This window comes from Lygodium microphyllum, chromosome 15 (assembly GCF_053477565.2).
Source record: "Lygodium microphyllum isolate KBCC chromosome 15, Lygodium_microphyllum_v1.1.10, whole genome shotgun sequence".
NCBI lineage: Eukaryota > Viridiplantae > Streptophyta > Polypodiopsida > Schizaeales > Lygodiaceae > Lygodium > Lygodium microphyllum.
The window spans coordinates 146292289-146314494 of NC_141149.1; the positions used below are offsets into that span (position 1 = coordinate 146292289).

Below are 22206 nucleotides of genomic sequence, written 5' to 3' on the forward strand. Positions count from 1 at the left end.
AAGGAATCCAAATGCCAACCCATCTATTGTGAATTTGGGGCAGTATTTGGCCAGTTGGGGTCTAGCTAAAGAAAGTCTTGGGTGAAATTCAAGGGGCAATTGGCCCATTTTGTGTGCTGATTGCATCTACAGCAAGAGGCTTTTGCATCAGCCAAGGAGATTGTGGAATCTCAACTTGTATCCAATCCATTAGTCAATAAAGTTAAAAAGATACCAAAAGGGGCACTAGCTTTGGGGCCAACAAGATGTCTACTATCCAAGAATTTTAAGGTAATTTGTGCATTTTCAGTTTATGTTTATTTATTGATTGTTCTGATTAAGTGCTTGATCACGAATTACCACCCTATCCACGAAGGAAGGTTGGTTTCATTGTGCATACTATGGAATACAACCAAAAAGGGACTCAAGTGGTTGTGCCTCAATGGCAATGGCATGCAGCCCCTTAGGTTTCACCTCAAGTGGGGTACTTTCGCTAGACATTGTTTCTCTTGGGGTCAACTGGGTCCCTTCTTCATAGAATGTCCAGATAGAAAGAATACCTTGGTGGACCATCCTATGGTTAAAGACCCAGGGTGCCTCTTGCACACTCATCCTTTTTGTTTGTTGAATCCACTATATTTGGTTTATATATGACGGCTAGAGCCACTCTAAAGTCTGAAATCTTGTTATCGTGTACTTTTTTCATAAGTAATATAATCAACCCATTACCCAAAAAAAAAAGATAGGGCGAAGGAGAGCTTGAGAAGAGAGAGTTTGAGAATAAAGAGCCTAAAAGTTGAGCTTAAATTTTGAATTTGAAATTAGAGAAGGAAAAAAGAGGGAGAGAGAGGATATATTGCCAGAAGGGAAGGGGAAGGGGGGGGTGTGGGGGGGAGAGAGAGAGAGAGAGAGAGAGAGAGAGAGAGAGAGAGAGAGAGGATATGTGCATGTGTGTTATGGAAGAGAAAGCCTAAACAACACCTACAAATTACCCCAAATGGTCACAAATAAGTACTTTAATACTATATGGTAATTTCCATCTGACACCATCAATGGAGCTTGTGACTCGACAATAGCCTAAAGCTACAAGTGAGGTGATCAAGAGGTTACATGATTCCATGTTTCAAGTGAGCTTTGAGCTCATGGAGACTTGCACATCACCTCATTTTAGTACTTTGACGGCAACCAGAAGAGAGAACCCATGTAGACAAGTACCTATGGCATAGCAACATGGAACCAGAAATGGGAACGGGGAATGGGAACGGGAAACACCATGATTTGCCATTCTATGTGGCTATATAGTTACATGGAGTAGGTATGGAGCAAGGAATAGGGACGAGGAACAAGGACATGGGACCCAAAACAAGGCAAAAATGTGTAGGGGTAGGAGTCTTCAAAGGCAAGATAGGGCAGCTAATTTCTTATGTAAATTTTTACATCCCCCTAGGATACAACCTGTGCACAAGACACAACACAAGGCATACCTATTACATCAAATATAAGCAGATGGAAATCAAACTTACTTTCTCGACAAAGAACTAGATGGACTCACACTCAAGCTTGGGACCAATAGCATCTCAAGCAACACTTGTGTCCCAAAAGTTGGCATCCTGTACCATCAACTCATACCGTCCCAATGTACAAATGTGATGGCCATTGGGGGTAGTGATCACACCATCCATGTGCACAAATGGCCTTGAGTCCTATTTATAGAACTTGGCTGTCCTATCCCTAAAGTGCCCTTAGGGTATTTGCACTAAGTCATAAGGTTGTAACCATGCTCGCGGGAGCACCCATCCTAGTAGGCCAATCATTAAAGTACCATATGGAATTTGAAAGATCTCCCAATAACCTCTATATACGTGAGCATAATTGTACGAAGGAAGTCGAAGCACCACCCCTCTTAAGCATTAGGCTATGCTCCAAATCTATGCTCTGCTGAGCTTGATTGAGCCCCATTGGCTCCAACTGAAAAACATCAAGGCAAAATTGTAACAAATGTGGTTACTCTACCAAATTGTCCTTCTCTATTCATTTTGCATAAAGCAGTACAAAGTTCTGAAACTTCACCAATTAACAACAGGAAACTTTACCCTTGACTGTCCTTTCCTTATGTGCAAAATCTGCTCGGAAAGCAAGATTTCATCAAGTTCCTCAACCTTTCGCTGCATCCTAACGCTGATATCCCAAGGTCTGTCTACGATTATTAGGGAGTGAAAGAGTGGTCGCACCTTAGATCTCTGCCATAGGACTTTTGAGCCATTGTCTTACCAAGAGAGCCAAAATAATTTAAGACTTAATTATAATTGAGTTTACCTTTTTAGCTAATGAGTTTAATTGTCTTATGAAAGGATTATCTAGAAAATGTTATGGGGTTGCATGAGAGCCAAAATAATTTAGGACTTTAATTGAGTTTACCTTTTTAGTTAATGAGTAGCTTAACCAGAGAGGTACAAGATCCCGCACAAGGCTACATTCAGCAGATTGAAATTGATTATAATGAGACATTTGCCTCACTACACGCATGTTATCTATCCGGTCTTTGCCAACTTTGAACTCTTCTATCTGATCATGCTTGGCCAATACATAGACAGGCATGAAGAGCACATTAGTAAATTGTGGAATTTGTGAGGACATCTGTATGGAATTACCAAAGGGATTCCTATCACAGATTATGAAGATCAATAAAAATGGCTTGCTGAAAGCCTTATATGGTCTACAGCAGGCTTGTCGTGCATGATATCACCTGATTCATTCTTTCTAAGTTTCACAAGGTTTCTCTTGCAGTAGTTGGACGCCAACCTATACCATTCTTCTACCAATTTATTTCATTGTTTTCTTGTCTTATATAACAGTGGTTGGGCTATCACTCGGTCTCACATAACCAAGGTTTTTAGATGGAGATTTCAACAAGATCACGACACCTTTCTTTCTCATCAAAAGTATTGTTTTGAGTTGTTATCTACCCTTGGCATGGTCAATTGTACTTGATTAACAACCATGCCTCCAAACAGCAAGTTGAATGCAGCTGATTGTTAGAATTGTGCCACTAGGCACACACAGGTTACTTGATTGTTAGAGTTTGCTCCGTTTGGCCAAAGCACACTCTGGTTTAGCATATGCAGTGAGCATGCTCAGTCAGGAGGGTTTGTCCACCAGAACCCATCTATGATTTTCCTCTCAGTGAAAAGTTGTCTTACTGCAATACTATGGAAGAAAGCAAATGTCATTTCTAATCTTTGATATTTAATCTTACAAACAAATGACATTTGTAATCTAATAGATCTTCAAATGCAACACTGCATGTTACTTTTTCAGTTACCTCCTCCGCTTATCAAGTGTGCAGACTTTACCTTCATGGGGGGTCTCTACCAAATATGAAGTGCCTTCTTAGTTTGTCAAGTAAGCAGGTTCTACCTCCACTGTGGGTTACCTACCAAGAATACAAAGTGCTGCCAAAAAATGTATGTGCATGCATGTGTGTAATATTGCCACCAAGAAAGTTGTAACCTATAAACTCGAAAATGCATGTGCATGTTTGCATGTGATGTCACAAATAGAAGTGTGTGCATGTCTATGTATGTATGCATGTGTGCACTCGCATGCATACATATAGAGCAACTTGCTGAACCTGCATTAATTGGTTCCCAGATGAAAGAAGATCAGCTTTCACTTGTTGTGTGATAGCAACATCCATCCAGTCTATAAGCAACTTCTCTAAGCCCTTAACATTCTTTTCATGATAAACCTGCATCAATAAAGCAATTAAACAAAACAAGACATGAAACAATTAGGAGAAACTCTCTCTCTCTCTCTCTCTCTCTCTCTCTCTCTCTCTCTCTCTCTCTCTCTGTGTGTGTGTGCCCCACACGGGCACACACACGTGTGCATGTGTGTGTGATGAGCCAGTTTCAAAACGCTTGTCATGCAAACTGAGCCAACATTATGCAATAGTTTGCACCCAGGGAATATGGTTTTATGCCTTGTAGACAAATCACGATAACATTGGGAACTTTTACATGGGCATTGGACATGTTAATTATATTGATCAATTGGATATTGACAAGGCAAGTTGTAGCATGTGGATGTTGTCTTGTGAAATGCAAAAATAGAGCATAGCAACGAGGATCTAGTGCTTGTTTTCCTATTCCCTAAGACACAATTTAAGCTCTACCATAAGAGTGACTATTGCATGCTTTCTACATGGCCCCTTCATGTTTGCCTCAGAATTGTTCAATACAATTATGCTTGTGTGCAATTTCATTTGCCTCTTCTTCCTTGGTCATCTTCTGATCTTGAATGTTTTATATCTAAGCAATAGAATGTCTTTGGTGGACCAAGACAGATCATAAGGCTGCCCACCTTTTTATGTGCAATCATAATTTGTTCACTAAAGATGCATGGGACGCTGAACATATCGAACATTGATATTCATGTGATTGCTAGAAAGGCCAAATTATTGATTACCTTTCTACAGCAAGATGCATGGGAAGCTGAACATATTGACCATTGATATTCATGTAATTGCTATAAAGGCCAAAATAGTGGTTCCCTTTCTAGAGCGAAGGCAGCCATATTGATGCTTTCTCATATGATATTCTGCCTTCACACAAATGCATACATTGATCACCAGCCATAGCTAATGTTATATTCGTGAGTTTAGAAGGCCGCATTCCTTATCCATTTGCTACATGACTAGTACAGGATTGGCACCTTTCATTGAAATATTTGTGTTGCACATGACATCCTGCTTATCCTGGCAATTTCTTGAGTATGCAAAGTATTCATTGGAGGAGGATATTTGATCCCCCTTTGGCTCACATTCGGCCTCATAAGTCATACTTTTTATATCGTTTGGGCATTTCACTGGTTGATGACATTGTTGATATAAGAGGCTATGTTTTATCATTCCCACAAGATATTCATCAACAAGGTTTGGGTTTGCATCATTATTTGGCATGCTATTGCTAATATATTGCAGCATTCAACAAGTGCCTCCTTGGTTTCACATCTTAAGTTGTGGTATCGGAAGTTGAATCACTAGTTGCTGACTTCTTAATCCTTTTCTTTAGCAAATATTTTTGCTGAAATCCACATCCTCTCTTTCTTCCAAGGTTGTCAAGTACAAAAAGTATGATACGGTATGGTGCGATAAAATACTATACTAAATGGTACCTCAAGATTGTTTAAGGTACGATATGATAAAAGTATGTTATTCTCTCATAAGAGCTACTTAAAACTTGATTGTTACCATAAGAATGAACAATGCCATGGGTCACAATCTATTTAGTAGATTCATAAATGAAATCAATTGTGTCTTTAGTGAAAAAGACAACTCATCCTAGCTAGCAAAGCTGACTTATTGAGAATAAATTTACCCCAAGCTATGAAACAAAGCAAACCTTGTTGACCTTGGCTTCATTTGGGCCTTGGTCAGTATCAAAAAGAACTAAACCAATATTATGAATTTTGGCATTAAAGTTATTACCACACTAAACAAGTCCACTCAAAGGTTTTTGTAAGATGAAAATGTCCCAAATGGAGGGTCGTGTGGTATAAGCACCACTATCGACAATCCACCAAAGCAGAGGGCCACAAGGGAGAGCAGGATGGGCCTCGACTTGGCTGCTCACGCAGCTCAATATTTAGGACCAAGCCAGAATCCCTTGCGCTCTCAATGGAGGCCTAATGGGATTGAGAACCAAGGCCCATCAACTAGCTTACCAATTAGACAACCTCAAGAATGTGAAAGGGTGCTGATTGAGAAGGATTGCCTTGGACTACATTACCAACAAGGCTACCATTTTACAATTGGTTGTTACAAGCACCTTGATTCTGATTTTGAGGTCCGCTAGTTTCCCCTAGGCCCTCTCTACCCTTGTGAAGTAGAGGCCTCTTCAAAAGTCCTAGGGATGATCCCTTTGACCTTGGCACAACATTCTCAGTCTATCACAAGACTATGACAACTATTACATTTTTGTTGATTTCTTTATTACATATTTTATTTGGTTTTTCTTTTTGGAAGGATCCCTCTTGAAATCTAAATGCCTGAGTTGCATGGCCAGTTTGTGAAACAGACAAGAATGTCTAGTGAGTCAAGACTGGACAGTTAAGGTCCAGTATAAGTCTGGAAGAGACTGATGGCACTGTAGATTGACAAGCCTGGAAGAGACTTGTGAAAGTGTATATGGACAAGTGTGTTGAAGAACTAGCCTGGAAGAGACTAGTTCAAAGTGAAGATGGACAAATCTCCGAAAGATTAGTCCATGTGGGGTCATCAGTGGAAATTCACTTTCAGTTGAGCTACATTGCAAATTTGGATGTAGCCATAGTCTGCAAAGATGGTCAGAAGACTAGTGGGGATGCAATGGAAGCAACTCCTAAAATTTAGGGAGTTACTATTTTTGGACCCCAGAATCTGTTCGCATCATTATCTTCGTTTTTGTACGAGGATTAATCCTCTGGTCTGTGCCAAGGTCAAATTTTGAACCGAGGATGGAGAATTTTAGATCGAAAGGTTTAAACAGGAAAATTATTACATGTATGCCATGTGTCACAATTTGGGCATAAATTCCCAAAAGAGAGAGAGAGGGCAGCACAAAAACGAGTTTCAATGCATGGGGGGCGTATTTTTTGTGAAAGGGAGATGGATTGCTGCAGATGGAGAGCTCTTGAGAGCTGGCCTACCCTGTCTATGATGCACAAAAGGCTAAGCTTGCTTCCTACTCTCTCTCTCTTTCTCTCCCTGACAGTACAGTTATGCTGCAAAATCAAGGGCTTTTCTTTTGATTCAGGTACAGCTGTGTGGAATATGCTATTTTTGCATGAGGCAAGAGCCTCCTTTCTCCAGGAACAGGAGCAGTTGTATGCTGTCCCAGCAGGGACAGGTGAGGGTGGTAACCTCACCAAGCAAGTGCCTGAAACAGCACTAAACCAGAACTGATTCTAGACTATTCAAAGGGTATTTTAGAGCCCAACTGATGTCAAAATCAAGAGGCACTTGGCCCAGATGATGCAGGACAGTGCAGGGAACAATATGAGCTAAGAACAGGTGTCAGAACAGGTCTGAACCAGTAATTACAGTGGGCTGAACAGTACAGGGAACAGTATGAGTTGTAAACAGGTTTCAGAACAGGTCTCAACCAGTAAATACAGCAGGTTGAAATGGTCAATTCTGCACTCCAACCAGAAGATTCAGACTTGAGCAGAGTTTCCCCTCCTGGTCAACTTGATTTGGGTCAGTAATTGTACTGTTATGCTGTCAAATTTCACCCAGAATAGGTGAAAGACAGCCCATTCTACTTTCTCTTTTTAAAAATAAAGAAATACCGCAAGGGGCGCCTAACTTAGGGGCCAACAGGGTGTCTTTGTCACAACAGGAGCATTCTAGCTTCCTGTATGTCTTCTTGATTCTGTGCCTTTAAGTTCAGGTAAAGTGGACGACTGTAATTTGGGTGAAGCATTTATGTATTTTGGTTGTACACTACTGCCCTTTCCAGTGAACAGGCCGGTTACATGGTTCCGTTGCCGAGACCGAATCACTTTTTCCCTAAAGAGTGAGCCAGGGTTTGTTTGGGGTGTAAGACACAAAATTGTGCATTATGGCTGATAGAAAGGAAGACACCAGAGAGAAAGCGTCTTCATCATAGGAGATCCCTGTTGTTCATGAGGTGGGAGAGTCTTCTAGACCTCCACAGTTTGTTGCTCCTCCTGTTATGGTTGAGCCACAAGTTCTTACGGCTTCTTCTATGGATGAAGACACTTTCAAGACTCAGTCAGTTGCTGCTGTGAGTATGTTTACTCAAGTGATGCAGAATCCAAGGTTTTTGGCATTTTTGCAGCCCTCCCTTCCTTTACAGCAAGTTGGGCAATCTGCAAAGATTTCGGATCCAGTAGAGGTCCAGGATAAGGGTAAGCATGCTGCAGATTCAGTGGAAACACCAAGGCAGCTTGCGGAGTCAATGGAGACTCCAAGATTGGTTCCGACTGTCCAAGAATAGGTGGCGGAAACGCTAGTTACACAGGCATTGCCAGTTCAGCTCGCCACTTTACAGCAGCCAAATGTTGGCTTAAATGGACAGGGAAACAGTTTTCAGGCTTTACCACAGGTTTTCCCACCGACCTCTGTACATCCTGGGTACTTTGGAGGTGGATCTGTATTTCAGAGTATGGCTGGTTCTGCACCTCGAAACCAGATGTATGTACCAGGAACAGTGTTTGGGGGTACACAGGGTTTTATGCCAAACCCCATGTATGGTAATATAGGCATGCAGCCTGGATTTCAGGGTGTTCAAGGCAGTTTTGGCATGCCACATGGCACTTTTGGTATGGCTGGTTATCAAAATCAGCAAGCAAGTATTGTGTCTACAAGCCCTGTAGTCAGTGGTCCGGCAACTCCCATGCCACATGTTAGTGTTCCTATGTTTCAGGCATATCCTACGGACCCTTTGATGGCTCATGAGAAGCCAAAGCCATACAAGGAAGGTGGTGCAGCCGTACAATTTGACATCTTTCGAGGATTTGAAGATAGGACTAAGGCTCTCTCTTTCTTACAGCAGTTTGATGCCGCATTTGCAGGAGGGAACTTTACAGAGCCTTCTAAGGTTCGGAAAGCTGCCACTTTTCTTAAAGACAATGCTAGTCAGTGGTGGAGTACTCTGTTGATGCAAGGACAGGCTCCTGCCACTTGGACTTACTTTAAGCAAGTATTTGCTTCTGCTTGGTTGACCAATGAATTTGAGATCGATGTTATGTCAGCTTGGCACAATTTGGATGCATCTAAATGCAAGAATCTGAAAGACTATAACAAGAAGTTTTGGGAGGCTTTGCTTCCAGTCACTTCTTACAGGGTTGTGCCATTGACCGAGCAGATAGAGACATATTGCTATGGGCTGCCCAAGGAACTTCGGAATTATTATACAAAGACAAAGGTCACCACTTTGACTCAGTTAATTGAGAATGCTACCACAGGAAATGCATTATTGTTGGGACAGTCAAGTGGTTTTGGGGGCAGCATTAAACAGAACAAATCTGAAAATTTTTCAGCAAAGAAGCCATTTGGTAAACAGGTTTCTCAGATATTTCAAAGCACAGGTAAATCTTGGCAGTTCAACAAGAAGCCAACCAAGTTCTTTGGACAGCAGTCAAAGGACTAGAAGAAACCTTTTGTGCGCAAGTCTCTTGAAGAGAGAAAGGCTTTAATGGCTGAGAGGAAATGCTTTATCTGTGAGCAGACTGGTCATATTGCGCCTAATTGTCCGGACAAGAATAAGAGATCAGCTGATGATGATAAAGAGGACAGGAAAGGAAAGAAGCCCAAACCTTCAACAAGTTTAGTGCCAGATATGCTGGGAGACAAGCCACACTCGGATGCTAATGAGCTTTGTAGAGCTTGGGGTAAAGTTAGGGATCAACATGTACTCATTTTCTTTGATCTTGGAGCTAAGGCAAACTTTATCTCACCAGAGTTGGCTTCTACTTTGGGCATCAGAGCAGATGAGATGGGCTATACAGCAGAGGCAGGGTTGGCATGTCCTGGCCACTCAGAGTCTGTGACACCCATTCTTGGAAAGTTGCATCTTCATATACAGTCTTATGTTGATGCAGAAGAATTTTATATCATGCCACTTGAAGGCTGTGATGTCTTGTTGGGAATGCCATGGATGTTCAGAAAGCATGGTGTGTTGGATGCCTTTAACAAGACACTGACTTTGAAACATAGGGGAAAGACTCATGTGCTTGATGTGAAGCTTAAAGGAGAGTCAGTACCTGTTGTATCGGCTTCTGCCATTACATCTGTAATAAAGAATCATCTTTCTGCATACTTGATTTTTGCATGTGATGTCAAGGATAATGATGAGTCAAATTTATCTATGTTAGATAGAGACAGGTCTGCTTTCTTGTCTCAGTTCAGTGATTGTTTTTCTGACTCATTACCATCACAGTTGCCACCAGAAAGATCTGAGGATCATGCAATAGATTTAGTGCCAGGCAGTAGCCCACCAAATAGACCTCCGTATAGGGTTAGTGCAGCCCAACAGAAAGAGATATTGAGCCAGGTGAATGAGCTCTTAGAAAAAAGGCTGATTCAGCCAGGTTCATCTCCTTTTTGCTCACCAGTGCTCTTAGTGCAGAAGAAGGATGGCTCTTGGCGCATGTGCATAGATTATCGAGCGTTGAACAAGAGTACCATCAAGAACAGGTTCCCTATTCCAAGAATTGACGATATCCTTGACCGTTTGGAAGGAGCGTCAATTTTCAGCAGGATAGAGTTGAAGAGTGGATACCATCAGATCAGGATTAAGCAAGAGGATGTGCATAAGATTGCATTTAGGACCACGTTTGGTCTCTATGAGTTCTTGGTAATGCCGTTTGGACTTACTAATGCTCCTGCTACGTTTAATCGAATGATGGACAGGATTTTTCGTCCATACAAGCAGTTTGTTGGTACATTCTTTGATGGCATGATTGTCTTTTCAAAGAATGAATAGGAGCATAGAGAACACTTGAAAGCAGTCTTTGATGAGCTTTGCAGTAATAGGTTGCTTATCAATGGCAAGAAGAGTGAGTCCTTCTTGGAAGAAATCCAGTTCCTGGGGCACATAGTGTCAAAGGATGGTGTCCGAATGGATCCTGCTAAGGTTGAAGCAATTAGAACATGGCCAGATTTGAGGACTGTCCATGATGTTAGAAGCTTCTTGGGTTTGTGTTCGTACTACAGGAGGTTCATCCACAATTTTGCAAAGATTGCTTCACCTTTACATGCTTTACAAAAGAAAGGAATCCCTTTCCAGTGGACACAGAAAGAGATTTCAGCTTTTAACCTTCTTAAAGAAAAGATGACTTCTAGTCCAGTGATCATTCTGCCAGATCTTAGGAAGTCATTTGTTGTACAGTGTGATGCCTGTGGCAATAGCATTGGTGCAGTGTTAATGCAAGATGGCCGGGTAGTAGCTTATGAAATCAAAATCCTGCGAGGGCCAGAGAAGATTATGCATGTCTATGAGAAAGAATTGTTGGTTGTGATTCATGCACTTTCTTGTTGGAAACACTACCTACTTGGGGCAGATTTTGTTGTCCAGACAGATCATCAGACATTGCGTTATTTCTTAACTCAGACTAAGCTGTCAGAAAAGCATATGCGTTGGGCAAACTTTTTGTCAATGTTCCATTTTCAGATTGTGCATGTGGAAGGCAAAAAGAATGTTGGGGCTGATGCTTTGTCAAGGAAGCCACAAATTTCAGCTGTGTCAATTCCTTATCATCATGAGCTTGATGATATGAAGGAACAGTATGCTGATGATGCAGATTTTGCAAGGATCTTTGATCAGCTTGTTAATGGACAACATCAGAAGCATTATCTTCTCAAGGATGGTTTCATGTTGATGCATGGTAGACTATGTGTGACTATGCCATTGAGACGGAAAGTTATGACAGAGAGTCATTCTCCACCGTATGCAGGGCATCATGGTATTGATGCAACAGTCAAAGCAGTAGAGACATTCTTTTATTGGCCTACTTTGAGAAGAGACGTGGATGCTTTTGTGCGGCAGTGTTTGATTTGCCAGAAGGTCAAGTTTGACCGGCAAAAAGCACCAGGGCTTTTACAGCCATTGCCTATTCCGGATAAACCATGGGAAAGCATAGCTATGGATTTTATCTTTGATCTTCCAAGGACACAGACAGGAAATGATGGGATATGGACTATTATTTGCAGGTTTAGCAAACAGGCTCATTTCATTCCTATCAGGAAGAAGATAAAACCAGATCAGATGGCACGTTAGTTTATGTGCAATGTCTTCAAGTATCATGGTATGGCACAGTCTATTGTCAGTGACCGTGATCCACGGATGACAAGTCTATTCTGGAGAGGCATATTTGAGAACATGGGCACAACGCTTAAGTTCTCATCGTCATTTCATCCATAGACTGATGGACAGTCAGAAGAGGCAAATTCTACTGTCTTGGATCTGCTTAAGTGCTATGTGTCAGAGCACAAGTCAAAGTGGGAGCAGTATTTGCCTTTGGTCGAGTATGCATACAATAATACTGTGCATTCATCAACAGGCAAAGCCCCTTTTGAAATTGTTGAAGGTGGTAAAAAGGTTCCTCCCATTTTGCATACAAAGGATAAGATCTTTCAGGCAGATCAGTATGTGCAGAGTATGGGTGAAATGTATCAGAAAGTTAAGCATGCTCTTGAAAGGACTCGAACAAAGCAAAAGAAAGCTGTTGATCATTACCGTCGTGAATTGTTGTTTTCACTTGGTGATTGGGTACTGTTGCGGTTTGAAAAGGCATGCTTAAAGAAGCGAAAAGGCAAGGAAAGTCTTTTCACTAAGCTTAGTATGCGATACTATGGGCCTTTTCAAGTAACAGAGAAGATTAGTGATGCCAGCTATAGACTGAAATTGCCTGACAATTGGAAGATTCATAATGCTTTCCATGTAAGTCTTCTTAGACCTTATGTGGGTGATGTGCCAGAAGATATGCCAGCTGAGGAACAGCCCGAAGTTGAGGAACTTGATGAAATTCTTGTTCCAGAACAGGTATTGGCACACAAGGAAAGGAAAGTGAAAGGCAAGGTTGCTAGAAGGTATTTGGTTAAGTTCAAGAATTATCCAGCTATAGATGCTAAGTGGATGGATGAAGGTAAACTTGCAGAGTCACCTAATGTGTTGGAACTTTACCTTGAAGCATTCCGCTTGCAACCTACCTTGACCCCTTGTATCTCTAAGCTGAAATAAATTGTCAAAGTGACAATTGCTCAAGAAAGAAATTATGTACAGAAACAGATTTTGTACAGGTTAACACTTATTGTGTCCATATGGTTTTCTCAATGCTAAAGAAGTAAGTATTGCTTGCAAGAATACAGTTTTTACTTCTATTGAATTGAATACATGTTGTAACAATTGTTACTCGATCGGGCATGTATTCTGTGAATTGACTCAGTGGGGATATCATTTTGATGTACCGGTCACTAGATCTCTAGTCAGGGTGATGTGGAGTAATCAAATGAGAATCTGCCACTATGGGGATATCATTGTGGTATACTGGCCACTATATCTGGAAACAGTGATGTGGAATCACATGATGATAGTCTGCCATGTTTCACAGTTAGAACATACATGTGTTAACAGTGTGTTCAGTACACAATGTTGACTGATAGCATGTATGTGTTGTACATGTGCTGCCAGGTGTAAGTTCACTGGGTTAGCTGGAAGCATGTATGACATTCATGCAAACGAGAACGTTTGCGATTTCGAGAGGGAGCTATGTCACAAGACTGTGACAACTATTACCTTTTTGTTGATTTCTTTATTACATATTTTATTTGGTTTTTCTTTTTGGAAGGATCCCTCTTGAAATCTAAATGCCTGAGTTGCATGGCCAGTTTGTGAGACAGACAGGAATGTCTAGTGAGTCAAGACTGGACAGTTAAGGTCCAGTATAAGTCTGGAAGAGACTGATGGCACTGTAGATTGACAAGCCTGGAAGAGACTTGTGAAAGTGTATATGGACAAGTGTGTTGAAGAACTAGCCTGGAAGAGACTAGTTCAAAGTGAAGATGGACAAATCTCCAAAAGATTAGTCCATGTGGGGTCATCAGTGGAAATTCACTTTCAGTTGAGCTACATTGCAAATTTGGATGTAGCCATAGTCTGCAAAGATGGTCAGAAGACTAGTGGGGATGCAATGGAAGCAACTCCTAAAATTTAGGAAGTTACTATTTTTGGACCCCAGAATCTGTTCACGTCATTATCTTCATTTTTGTACGAGAATTAATCCTCTGGTCTGTGCCAAGGTCAAATTTTGAACCGAGGATGGAGAATTTTAGACCGAAATGTTTAAACAGGAAAATTGTTACATGTATGCCATGTGTCACAATTTGGGCATAAATTCCCAAAAGAGAGAGAGAGGGCAGCACAAAAACGAGTTTCAATGCATAGGGGGCTCATTTTTTGTGAAAGGGAGATGGATTGCTGCAGATGGAGAGCTCTTGAGAGCTGGCCTACCCTATCTATGACGCACAAAAGGCTAAGCTTGCTTCCTACTCTTCTCTTTCTCTTCCTGACAGTACGGTTATGCTGCAAAATCAAGGGCTTTTCTTCTGATTCAGGTACAGCTGTGTGGAATATGCTGTTGTTGCATGAGGCAAGAGCCTCCTTTCTCCAGGAACAGGAGCAGTTGTATGCTGTCCCAGCAGGGACAGGTGAGGGTGGTAACCTCACCAAGCAAGTGCCTGAAACAACACTAAACCAGAACTGATTCTGGACTGTTCAGAGGGTATTTCAGAGCCCAACTGATGTCAGAATCAAGGGGCACTTGGCCCAGATGATGCAGGACAGTGCAGGGAACAATATGAGCTAAGAACAGGTGTCAGAACAGGTCTGAACCAGTAATTACAGTGGGCTGAACAGTACAGGGAACAGTATGAGTTGTAAACAGGTTTCAGAACAGGTCTGAACCAGTAAATACAGCAGGTTAAAATGGTCAATTCTGCACTCCAACCAGAAGATTCAGACTTGGGCAGAGTTTCCCCTCCTGGTCAACTTGATTTGGGTCAGTAATTGTACTGTTATGCTGTCAAATTTCACCCAGAATAGGTGAAAGACAGCCCATTCTACTTTCTCTTTTTAAAAATAAAGAAATACCGCAAGGGGCGCCTAACTTAGGGGCCAACAGGGTGTCTTTGTCACAACAGGAGCATTCTAGCTTCCTGTATGTCTTCTTGATTCTGTGCCTTTAAGTTCAGGTAAAGTGGACGACTGTAATTTGGGTGAAAGCATTTATGTATTTTGGTTGTACACTACCGCCCTTTCCAATGAACAGGCCGGTTACACAATCCACATGGCATGCCTTCAAAAAATGGGTACAATTCTTAAGCACATTGCGCCACCACTTCTTGAAGTCTGCTTGAGGGAAATTATTTTGTGGAGCATCATCTTTTCCTTTAGACTTAGATCCATTGCTTGATTTTCCCTTCTGTGAGGTAGAATCAAGGCACCTTCCAAAGAAAGTACAATTTTCTTATGGATCTGATCATGCAGCCTTACAAAGCATAAGAGTTGGCATTCAAAGTCATAAAAGGCATGCATTCTGGGCAAGGAAATAATTTGCTGAAAGCAAGTAAAGTACTTTTGAGGAAACTTGTTTAAAATAAAGAAACTTGATCGTCTTCTAGTTTTGGTGCTCTACTATTGGAGAATTTGGCAAGTAGCCGCCAATATTTAGCCATGTTGACTTTCAAGCTATTCCCCTTTGTCATGGAAAACTGTTGTAGATCATGGTCAAGGTTAATTATGTGTATTCTATCCCAATCCCCATAGTGGTCGAATAGGTGAGCCCATAGGTCTAATGCAAGAGAGAGATGCTAGAGCTGAGAGTGAAACTCAAGCATTAACCCCTACATAAGCTCAACAACTGTCGTAGAAATGCTAAAGCTAAGAGTAAAACTCAAGCATCCAACCCTACATAAACTCAACAACTGTCGTACGTTGCGAACTTTCCATAAACAGGCTAAATTAAGATAATTGGGAGAAGGACAAGACTCAAATCCATGAATTAAGTCCCAAAGTCCTTAACACTCAAGCACATTGCTTATGGTTGAACCAAGTCGTGTAATTTGACCAATTAAACCTTGTCTTGTTAGTGAAAGCATTTTTAGCAATAGCAACAAGAGTACCACTGCTCATGAATAAGAAAGAATGCCCTATGAGCCCCTAGTAGAAGGAAGAGTGGTCCCCAAGGCTCTTAGGGATCTTGAAAGAGGGATACTACAACTAGAAGTTCTAAGGAACCCCAAAGAAGTGAAGATATTGACACCTGTGAATCCAAAGGTGGGTGAAACCTAAACCAAATAGTCTTGGGATCTCATAACATAACAAAGAAAGAATTTCTATCCTTTCTATTATTTTACAAATTTAGCTATTTATTAAATTTGTTTCCTTTGTAGTTACTAGATATAAAGAAAAGTGCATAAAAGTTGGCCATTGATGAGTAGTCACAAGTTATAGTGGACCCATGCAGTGGGTTAAAAAAGATAATACACAATTCCACCTATATGATCCGATTCAACACCTATGACCAAAACTCAAGCGTATCAGGGTCAAGTTTGCACACAAAAAGAATTGATACCTTGAAGTGTGGGAGAGATCCCCCCCAAACAAACAATTACAATCAACAAGATGGCATGATCATTAAATGTTTGTACAATGTATATGTGTAGGTTGAAAACTTAAAATACACATATCATTGCATGGGAAACTCGTATAAAGGCTTGAACATTGTTTTTGTAATGTACTTGTAAAGAGCTTTCACATAACATCCATATTAGAGGGACCGTAAATCTTAGGAGATCCCTAAATTTTAGGAGTCTTGGATTGGCCTAGAAATTCTAATTTTAAAAATAGAGATAACATGCTAAAAATAGTAAGTCTTGTATTCTAGCCATACTTAATAAATTTGGTTGTTTCTATTTTTAATAGTACTTAACCAAAAGAAAAAAGGCCATATAGAAGAGACAAGTGTCGGGACACTTGTTACACGGGCTTCCAAGTGTCCTACCACTTATACACCTCATGATATGTAGTTGGACCCCTCTCTTGCGCTACTCCACTTGTCACATCTCATGATATGTAGTTGACGCTTGTCTTGTCACATAGGCTTCCAACTATCCTACCACAAATCACATCTCATGATATATAGCTGGACAATTGTCTTGTGTTTTTTTTGTAGTAACTCTCCTATTTCTCCTACAAAGAGAGCTAATTTTTCCTTATTCTACATCAGTTTTCTTAGTTGTAAACTCTTCTACAACAGTTGAAGATAGCCTAAAGTTGACCCTATCCATGTATATCGTCATCCTCCACTACTCCATCAAATACCCCCATGTTCCCTCTTCTTTCGCTGTTGTTTTGCAGGACAGCAAACATATCAATTCATTACAACTTTTTCTTCTCGAGCTCTTCTTTCATTTTAAAAACAAAAAGCAAGCCATATCAATATATTGTTGATCAATGATCAAGAAAGGCTAATTTTTCCTCTTTCTACTTACATCTTGTAAAGAAATCTCTTGTTTTTATTACATAGTAAATTACACACACACACACATTTATATCTTTTTACATGATCTTGTGAGAGTGAAAACTACTCCTCCTCACTCTCATATTGATTGTAATTCAGCTCTTCCCTAAGGAACTTGGGTTGAGCAGAAATACATTCCTTTGGGAGGGAGGTTTTATCCATCTTAAACCCTCAATCTTGTCTCCATTACTTTTACATTTTCATAGCTATAATTTTTTAAGTAATTGTCACATTTAGCTTTAAGTATTTATTTTCTTCATTTCTTGAAATATTAAGTCTTGAAAACAAATTATTACTATCATTAGGGGCCCTTTTGACATAGAACAGCACCTAGCCCTTCAACTGATGCATCTGTGTGCACATGGAACTCCTCCGTCCAGTCAGGAGGCTGTAAGATAGGTGCTTGGATAAGGCACTATTTTAGGGTATTAAAGGCTCCTTCGCAATCATTAGTCCAAAGGAAATCCGCATCTTTTTTTAGGAGCTTGTGCAGATTGGCTGCCTTGGTTGCAAAATGTCCAATAAATCTTATGTAATAGCCCACATGGCCAAGAAATCTTCTCAATTGCTTGAGGTTTATTGGTGCTATCAAGGCGGCAATCTTCTCAATCTTCACCGGGTCTATTGCAATCCCCTGTGCAGAGACAAGTGATAGATAATTGGCTAGGACATGGGAACGGCCAGGCTTAGTGACCACTTCAAAATCGAACTCCTGAAATAACAGCAACCATCTCATCATTCGTCCTTTAACATCTGCTTTGTTCATCATGAAGGACAAGGCTTCATTATCCACATAGAACCTGAAATGTGTTGACAGTAGGTAGTGTCTAAACTTCTCTAGTGCAAACACCATTGCCAAGCACTCAAGCTCTGCCACTGTATAGTTCCGTTCCCTATCAGTGACCTATGTGCCCATTTTTGCACCTTGGTCTCACCTATAGCAACATATGGCATACCCCATTCAGGATTAATCATCTATCAACTGGCTTGCCTGTAGTATGACAGGTTTGGGTCACTTAGGTTGCCTTTCTTGTCTTGGTGTGAGCTCCGATCTGCATGAAGGTGTAAATCTAGACCCATTTAAGCTGTTGATCATTTCCATTAAGCAAGGGCTTTCAGAATTCTCCAAGCTTTATCTTCCTTGTATGCACTTTAAGTGAAAATCGTATGCAAAGTCCAATCTAGATTCTAGATTTTTCATGGGCCAGCCTATGTGCAGAGTCTTTCTACACCTGTCAACTAGTTCTAGAGATATGTATGAGTTCTTGTGGATCAACTGATTCTCTCATGTTGCTACGGTCTTTCTGTACCCTTTGATGATGCATATAGCAATATTATATGCAGTATATCACGACCAACAAAGAAGTACTCACTAAAGAAGATGGTAACTAGCCAACAAGACAAAGTTGCAGGATACCAATCCAAAGAAAACTGGAATCTCAAAAGCAAACAAGAAGCACTTTTTGCTGACCTCTAAACTTTGAACTAGTGCTGTTGATATAGAAACATCAGAGTACATAGAACTCAATTCGCAAATCTTCGACTCAAATAAAGGAGCCTGTGTTTTGAGCACATGATTGAATAGTGTCACTGCTGCCTTATCCAAGGAGTCTGTTACCACCTCCACCAATTGGTGAAAACACTCTTGCTGAAAAGCCTCCATGGTTTTCACATTGCTGTCAAAATCATTCCAAAAAGACATCATGGAATCTTTCAAACACCTCCCTAAGCCTTGTCCAAAAACAGTATCCATACGTCTTGTTTCTATAGACAAACGACTCACAACCGATTCTGAAACATGCCTTTCTAGTTCCTTATATGATCCTAAGAGCTGCAAAAAAAAACCAACATCACAAGGTTATATATATGAGACAAGGATAGAAAAGAGAGTGTGAAAGGACATGATAACAATTCAAGACAAAAGAAGCAAACAACTGTGGATGCCCAGACTTGAATAAGTCTAGCCAGTACTTACCTGGTCTGCTGATTTCTGCATTAGTGTCATCTGTTCAACCAAGTTCCCAAATGCTAAGCCAGAATGTTTTACATTATCCTCAATTTTACACTCAAATGCCTGGTTTGTGTCTTCGAATGATGAGGCCTGCATTTGAGTAGTATGACAAAGCACTGGGGCCACAGTGGCTACAGTGTTTTTATCTCTGCTTTTGTTTCTATTTTTTTTCTTGGAATTATTTGTAGAGAGAGCTGTTTCTGGATGTTTGGAAATGTTAGCACCTTCCTTGATGAACTGATCTGGCAATGCTTTCAAGATCCCACCACCCCCTAAAAACCTGCAAGGCATTTGCTCCCTAGAAATCATTAAGGTGTTTTCATTGTCAACACCTAATTCTTCAGAGCTAGGAATTACACAATGTCCAATCTCTGACTCTCTTTCTTCCTGCTCTCCAAATGTAGCACAGATCATCCCTTGTTTATCTAATGCAGAGGATTCTTCACCTGTGGCCTCTTTATTCTTGACAGAAAGTGTGACTTCCTGACCTGTTCTAATGCTTACCTTGTCTGCAACACCTGCAGCATGTTCAAAACATGCTGTGTTGCGGAGGTCAGTAGGCAAGATAGGCTGTGAGCTTTTACTTCCAATAAGTGTAGTGACTCGACTGGGACCCCTATCACCCGAATTTAATTCCCTTTCCTCTTCACCTGATGACAAAGGTCGCAGTGACAGGTTTACAACAGAAATCTCAGAAGTATCACAGCTTGAAGCCATTGTGCTCTGATCTGCTGACACTGAACCTTCTGAAACAGATGCTAAAGGACTCAAACAGCGTGCTCCAACTAAATCGGGTGCTTCTTTTGTAGATCCAATCTTAACAGCCTTCTTTAAAGTTGCTGCTACCCAGTTTGGCACCTCTACCCAGCTTCCAAATCCAGATCCTGAATCAGATATGAGATTGTGTTCAGATAACACACTCTGAACACCTGAAATAGAATCATCCCTTCGATCTAAAGAAGATTGATTGCCTTTATGTGATGGATCCTCTTTCAATTCAACATTGTCACAAACAAATCTTTTGCAAAGGTCCACATTATTAAGTGCAGGTGTTGCAGAGGACGATGGTAAAATACATGATTCCGCTGAACAAGGAGGAAGGCACAATGATACATTCATAAAATACTCCTGAATGGCTTGAGTTTGAACACAGAAAACCTGAATAATGCCCTTGAAATTCACCCCAATGTCGGCCATTGCTGTGAGACTTAGTATTGGCATAGACATGCTGAATTCAGCCAGGTAATCCATTCGTGTTGCACATATGCTTTTTGCAAGATTCAAATGTATAGAGTACATGGCATGTTTCTTTGAGTTTCCAAGCAAGATAATCCCTGACTGTGGTACGACACACAGTTGATTACAAAACACTTCATCCGTATTACCCTGAGAAGAGCTCTTTAACTCCAATGTCTGGACAGAACACCACATGCTACAATCAAAGGACTTTTTGGACTTTGAAGGTACCCAAAGTGTCAAGCTGTGATTTGAAGGACCCTGCATCAAAATTGTTACATAACATAAAAACCCAATGCAACAAAACTGAAAAAAAGGAAATTGACAGCGCTCAAATCCAAGTAATAGGGAATGCTTCTTTAACTTTGTTCTGCATCAATGATGTACTTACCTTACTTGTCAAGCACACACAAAAGGAATGCAAGAAAAAAAAATGAAAAGAAATTGACAGCACTCAAAGCTGAGCCATGGGGAATGCTCCCTTCCTTTTGTTTGGCATGGATGATGTGCTATTTACCTTAAGTTGTTCAGCTAAGTATATTTGATATAGATTCTTTTCTTGGTGGAAAAATAATAGAGACTCACAAGGCCAAAAATAATCATTAGCTGTCACTGCTGGAGCAAGTTTGTATAATACATAGCATATCCCTAGTTGAACACGCAACTGTTACCCAGCTAAATCTTTGAATAATAAACATCACTAGAGGGAACCACATTCAAGGCCTGCACTCAAAGGCTAAGAAGACCTAGAGGATTCCCTTAGCTGATTCATGATAAGGCTGAGGGAGAAAGGTAAAATGAGTTGATGGCTCACCTTTGAGTTTCTGCAAACATGAGAACCCTTTTACAGTCTTTATTCAGTTATGGAGGCTTTTCAAAACCAATTAAAAAAACAACAGTACTCGTATTCTCAAGCTTTAATCAGAATTTCTCCCCTAAGAGTCATGGCTATTTGAAAGTAATGAACTCTACTATTATGATGCATTAAGGTAATAATACATGTCACATCTCTTCAGCCCTAGACCATCATGCTTTGCCTCCTTATAAAAACTTAAGTTTGGAATTTGGAATTAAACAGATAAAGAGTGGTTGTGGCCAAAATTTAGAGGCAAAAATCCTTGGCCATCTTTAATTTACAGCACCACCCAGCCTACCCACTGCATTGCCAGTCCTGGAGGTCTGCCCCTGCTATCTCCTGGCCTCAGCCTGCATCCAGCCTTGGGAGATGCCGCCCTCCTTCTTGTCAGAGATCATAGCCTGGTTTCAGGCAGGCAGCAGCTGCACAGTCCAGCTGCACAGTCGGACTGTGCAGTCGGACTGCCACGTGGCAGTCCGACTGCCTGCAGCTGATTTTTATCAGGCTGCGCCCTATTTTGGCGCCCCATCCTAGGCAGATTTTCGCCTATTTATTGCTGACGTTTTCAGCAATCTGGCATTCATTCTCTGTCGCAGATTACAGACCGGTGCCGTGCAGATCTCTGTCTCTGTTCGCAGATTTCAGACAGCAGACAGTGCAGATTGCAGCAGACTTCGAGGTGGACAGCAGGTCGCATTGTCGAGGTGGAGACACGCAGTCCAGCGCACTGCGCCCGTGTATATCTTTGTATTCAGCATTCTTTATACAGCAGATCTTCAGTGTACACTGTCTCTTTCTCTCCCTTCTCTCTCTGCGTTCTCTCACTCTCAGTCCTACACTTCCGCACCGCTGCACTCTGACATGGTATCAGAGCAGTGTTTGAGGGCTGACTGAGCGCAGAATCAACCTGAAGAGGAGTTTCCATCGCGACACAAATTTGCGTTTTTTGCGTTTAAGGGCAGACAGGAGGGCTGCGCCTTGGAACAAGGCTGAAACGAGTGTGGGCGCACAGGAAAGGAGTACAGGTGGTGGATTTGCT

The 22206-nt window shown here is 41.1% G+C and overlaps 2 protein-coding genes and 1 pseudogene across 10 annotated transcripts in view; 2 read left to right on the top strand and 1 right to left on the bottom strand.

Moving 5' to 3' along the window:
* Positions 1–22206, bottom strand: part of LOC148025193 (varicose-related protein-like) — a 162914-nt gene that overhangs the window by 120595 nt on the left and 20113 nt on the right. For all 9 annotated transcript variants that reach the window (XM_087694986.1, XM_087694981.1, XM_087694979.1 and 6 more), the window contains 3 exons: positions 19040–20572; positions 18536–18895; positions 3611–3727 (listed from right to left, as the gene is read on the bottom strand). In XM_087694986.1, coding sequence (XP_087551112.1) covers positions 3611–3727; positions 18536–18895; positions 19040–20572 — 2010 coding nt within the window. The remainder of the gene's footprint in view (positions 1–3610; positions 3728–18535; positions 18896–19039; positions 20573–22206) is intronic.
* On the top strand, positions 7695–9379 carry LOC148025194 (uncharacterized; annotated as a pseudogene).
* On the top strand, positions 9465–12725 carry LOC148025195 (uncharacterized). Its single transcript, XM_087695053.1, has 4 exons — positions 9465–10425; positions 11287–11549; positions 12123–12297; positions 12604–12725. The coding sequence occupies exons 1-4, from the start codon at positions 9480–9482 to the stop codon at positions 12723–12725; spliced, it is 1506 nt and encodes a 501-aa protein (XP_087551179.1). The 5' UTR covers positions 9465–9479.